At 42.5% G+C, this 4,249-nt stretch overlaps 1 protein-coding gene across 1 annotated transcript; it reads right to left on the bottom strand.

Moving 5' to 3' along the window:
- Nucleotides 1–281: 281 nt before the first annotated feature.
- Nucleotides 282–3,491, bottom strand: LOC117110066 (the record flags this gene model as incomplete). Its single annotated transcript, XM_033252649.1, has 1 exon — nucleotides 282–3,491. A coding segment is annotated over exon 1 (3,210 nt), but the record flags the coding sequence as incomplete, so codon positions are not given.
- Nucleotides 3,492–4,249: the final 758 nt, after the last annotated feature.

Raw genomic sequence — 4,249 nt, 5'->3', positions numbered from 1 at the left:
TGATAGAATTTTTCTTGTGCCTGTTTGATTATCAACTTCTCTGCTCTCTGTTTTAGAGCTATATCTTTCAGACGGCAATGGTGCCACCCTTTGCAATGATCATTGTTATTTTTGTAGTGGAATGAACAAGCCACATGTATAAGTAGAGTAATGGGCCTAATCAAGCTTTCCCAAGATGAAAACTTGTTGGCTCTTTCCAAAAGGCAAAATTCATGTACATTTGTCTTCATAACAATCACTTTGTCCTCTTGTCTGAGTTCTTTATCCTGTTGAGGACTTACCAAGGGAAACCATTCTGGTACATCTACGTTGAATACTGAACAATGAGGACCTTTAAGCCATGGACAATCTTTCATGTTTCGTGCAGCTACCTGGCGTGTCCCATGGTCTGCAGGGTTCTTGCTTGTATGAACGTACTTCCATTGATGGGGATTAGAAAATTGCAAGATTTTAAACACCCTGTTTGCTACGTATGTATGAAAACGCCTAGTTGTGTTGTTTAGGTATCCTAAGACTATCTTGCTGTCCGAATGATAGGTCACCTCCTGAGAAGGTATATCGACTTCAGCACAGATTACTTTTGCTATCTCTATAGCCAATACGGCTGCACACAGCTCCAGTCTAGGGATTGTGTGTCCCGCTTTCGGTGCTAACCTCGACTTACCAAAGACAAAACTTGTGTGTCTCTGTTCACCCTCTTTACTGACCAAGTAGGCTACGGCGGCAACTGCTACTTCCGATGCGTCGCAAAACACATGAAGTCCAACCATTTCACCAAAGGTAAGTGGGTATGCACGTGGTACTGAAACGTTTTGTAGTTCTTTTAAATCATTTTTCCAAGATTTCCATTCTTGAAGGTAACAACCCGGCAACTCTTCATCCCAGTCTGTAGGTGAGGTGATCATTTTGCGAAATAGTACCTTTGCTTGAATCGTCACGGGAGCCACAAATCCCAAAGGATCAAACACTCCATTGATAGTGGACAACATACCTCGTTTTGTATATGGCTTCTCGCCTAAATCTATGTTAAAGGTAAACATGTCGTCTCCTAAACGCCACTGCACACCCAGTGTCCTTTGCAAAGGTACATCTTCCTCACCAATGTTGAAATCTCTAACACCCTGGACAATTTCCCCTGGTGCAAATGCATCCAACACCATTTGGGAATTAGAGGCAATCTTGTGAAGGTTAATCTGTGCTTGCTGCATCAGCACCTGCTTAGTTCGTTTCAGTAATGATATTGCAGACTCTGAATCCTTACATGAAACAAGGCCATCATCAACGTAAAAATGCCTGTTGACAAACTCTCTAACATCTGGTTCAGAATCCTTTACCACGTCCCTTAGTCCAAAGCATGCGACGGCTGGGGATGGGCTGTTTCCGAAAACATGTTTCCTCATTCTGTAGTCTATTAGCGGCTTATCGTAGTCATTATCTGCATACCAGAAAAAACGCAAAAAGTTCCTATGCTTTTCTGCGACTTCAAAGCAATAAAACATGGATTCTACATCCGCAGATACTGCAACAGCTTGTTTCCTAAAGCGCATTAACACACCAACTAAGTCATTGTTGAAGTCAGGTCCTTTAAGAAGCACCTTGTTTAGTGACAAACCACAAAATGTGGCCAAAGAATCAAAGACTCCCCTTATCTTGTCTTTCTTTTTTGGGTGGTACACACCAAACAACGGTAAAAACCAGCATTCTTCATCATTCTTCAATGGAGGAGCAACTTCTGCATGCCCTTTATTGATAACTCCATCCATGAAATCAAGCATGTGTTGTTTTTTAAGAGGATTTCTGTCCATGCTTTTCCTGAGTATTTGAGCTCGCGACCATGCTTGCTCTCTATTATTTGGGAGACGTTCTCTTGGCTTCTTGAAAGGCAGCGGTGCTGTCCACTTGCCATCCCGAAGTCCGCCTTCCTTCTCCATGATTTCAAGAAACTTTCTTTCTTCAACTGACAGACTGAGGAAATCATCTTTGTCATCAAATAATGTATGGATTTGAAATGTATTCGGACACGGTTGTAAAGTTGTGGGCCTACCAGTTATGAGTACCTGTGTGCGAAGTGTAGAGATAGTTTTTGGCCTATGAACTCCATTAAGACAAACTTCTCCAACAACTACCCATCCCAGATCCAGCCTCTGAGCCCATGGTGCATTGTTGGGCCCATTGCGTGTCTCTCTAACCTTATGTACTTGCGGGACATCACGTCCTAACAACAGCAGCACATCACTACCCTTATTCAAAGGTGGGATCTGTCCTGCTATGGACTTCAAGTGAGGAAAGGCCATTGCTACCTCTGGTGTAGCAATCTCCGACATATTTCCTGGGATTTCCGCACATTCTAGCAAGCTTGGTGCTTCTATCTTGGTCGCCCCATCAAGAGATTCCACAATAAGACCACTCAGATTTCTTCCCTTGGTTTCTCTTTCCCCATTACATGTCTTCATGGTGTAGTTTGACCATTCTCCAGAAACTCCCAACACATCAAAGATTCTGGTATCTGCTAATGATTTGTTGCTCTGATCATCAATGAGTATATAAACTTTGGCTCTCTTGTTAGGATTCTTTGCCATGTACACAGTGGCCAAACATATTTTCGCACATGAACGTCCTACTCCATCTCTGCATATTTCCATACAGTTGCTGGTCACAGGTTTTGTAGTAGCAGTGGTATTTGCTTGTGCTGGAATTTGAGTTGTCTGTTGTTCACGATTATGGATATGCATCACTCCTAGGTGTCGGGGGCTACTGCAAACTCCACACTTGATCTCGGCTTTACACTCCCTTGAGAAATGAGTCGTAGATGCCAGACATCTGAAACACACCTTGTGCTTCTTTATAAACTGCTTTCTTTCAGCATCGGACTTTGATAGGAATGTTCTGCATTTTATAAACGGATGCGATCCTTGATGGATGGGGCACATGAAGACACCTTCTCCATTGACACCGCTTTCTACAGTAGTTTGTCTTACGGTGACCGTCGTACGTTTAGGCTTCACTTCCATTCTCGGAGATTCCATTCCTGTGGCTGTCCTTCCTACAGCTCCAAATATTGGGTCATTGACCTTCTTAGCTTCCTTTTGCACAAATTTTACAAAGTCCCTGAATAGGACAGGCTTCTTGTTTTCCTTTAGGTTCAATGCTATATTCCGCCATCTGTCATGTAGGTAGACTGGTAGTTTGAACATTAACCTCTTCAAGTGTTCAGGATACTCCAAAATTTTGCTTGCATTTACATGCTCTGCTGCATTCATGCATTCTACTAGGAATAAGGCATATTCATCTAGAGCCTTTGGTTCTCCTGGCCTAATAGTAGGCCATTCTAATGCTTTCTTTATGTAAGTGCTTGCGATGACTTCGTTGTCACCATATCTGTCTGAAAGTTGATCCATAGCCGCTTGATAGGCTTTTTCACTGGGAAGATGACTGAAACCACAAACAACCTTGTTGGCCTCCCCCGTAGTTAGTTCCTCCAAATATGTCATTCTCTCTTCACTAGTATCAGTATTTGATACTATTCTACTTTTGAATTGCCTGATAAATTTAGGAAAATCGATGGGGTTTCCAGAAAATCATTTAACTTCATGTTTTGGCTTCTTCATATTTTTCACGATCTCACTTAATCCAATGCAAGTTTCATTGGATGATGGATTAATCTGCTTTTTGACATACTCCATTGGTGAGGGATTAATTCCTCCGCAATCAACTACTGAACATTCTGGTGTGACATCCAATGCTGGCATTGGTGTTGGTATTATATTATTGCTGTTAGGCAATGCCATTACGTACTCAGACACTCTCTTTGCAGGCTCTTCTGCTGGCAGGCTACGTAACTCAGTTCGACTATGACTTTTAATCTCGTCGTCAAGCACTGATGCCCTAGCCTCGGCTGCTGCCAGGGATTCCTCTTGCTGTAGGCGTTCCAATTCCAATTGCGCTTTTAACGCCTCTATTTTTGCTTCTGCCTTTTTCTTTGCAAAAGCTGACCGTGCAGCTTCCATCGCTGCATCAGCACGGGCTTGTGCCGCTGTCAGTTCAAGTTGACTCAGTTTACTAGTTGTGCTCGACATCTTCCGTAGTAGATCTCGTATACAGCTTTTTACTATAGAGGACGCAAATGACTGACTCAAAATTGCTCCTCTAGTATAACCCTTTTATTGCTTGTTCACAAACCCTGTTTGATCACTCGCATTTGTTTGCGTGGTAACTGTAAATAACAATAAAATTACATACTGTATCATCA

Source organism: Anneissia japonica, unplaced genomic scaffold (genome assembly GCF_011630105.1).
Source record: "Anneissia japonica isolate Jap-2015-1 unplaced genomic scaffold, ASM1163010v1 scaffold61155_len5909_cov121, whole genome shotgun sequence".
Classification (NCBI taxonomy): Eukaryota; Metazoa; Echinodermata; class Crinoidea; order Comatulida; family Comatulidae; genus Anneissia; species Anneissia japonica.
This window is presented reverse-complemented; position numbering and strand designations above follow the sequence as displayed.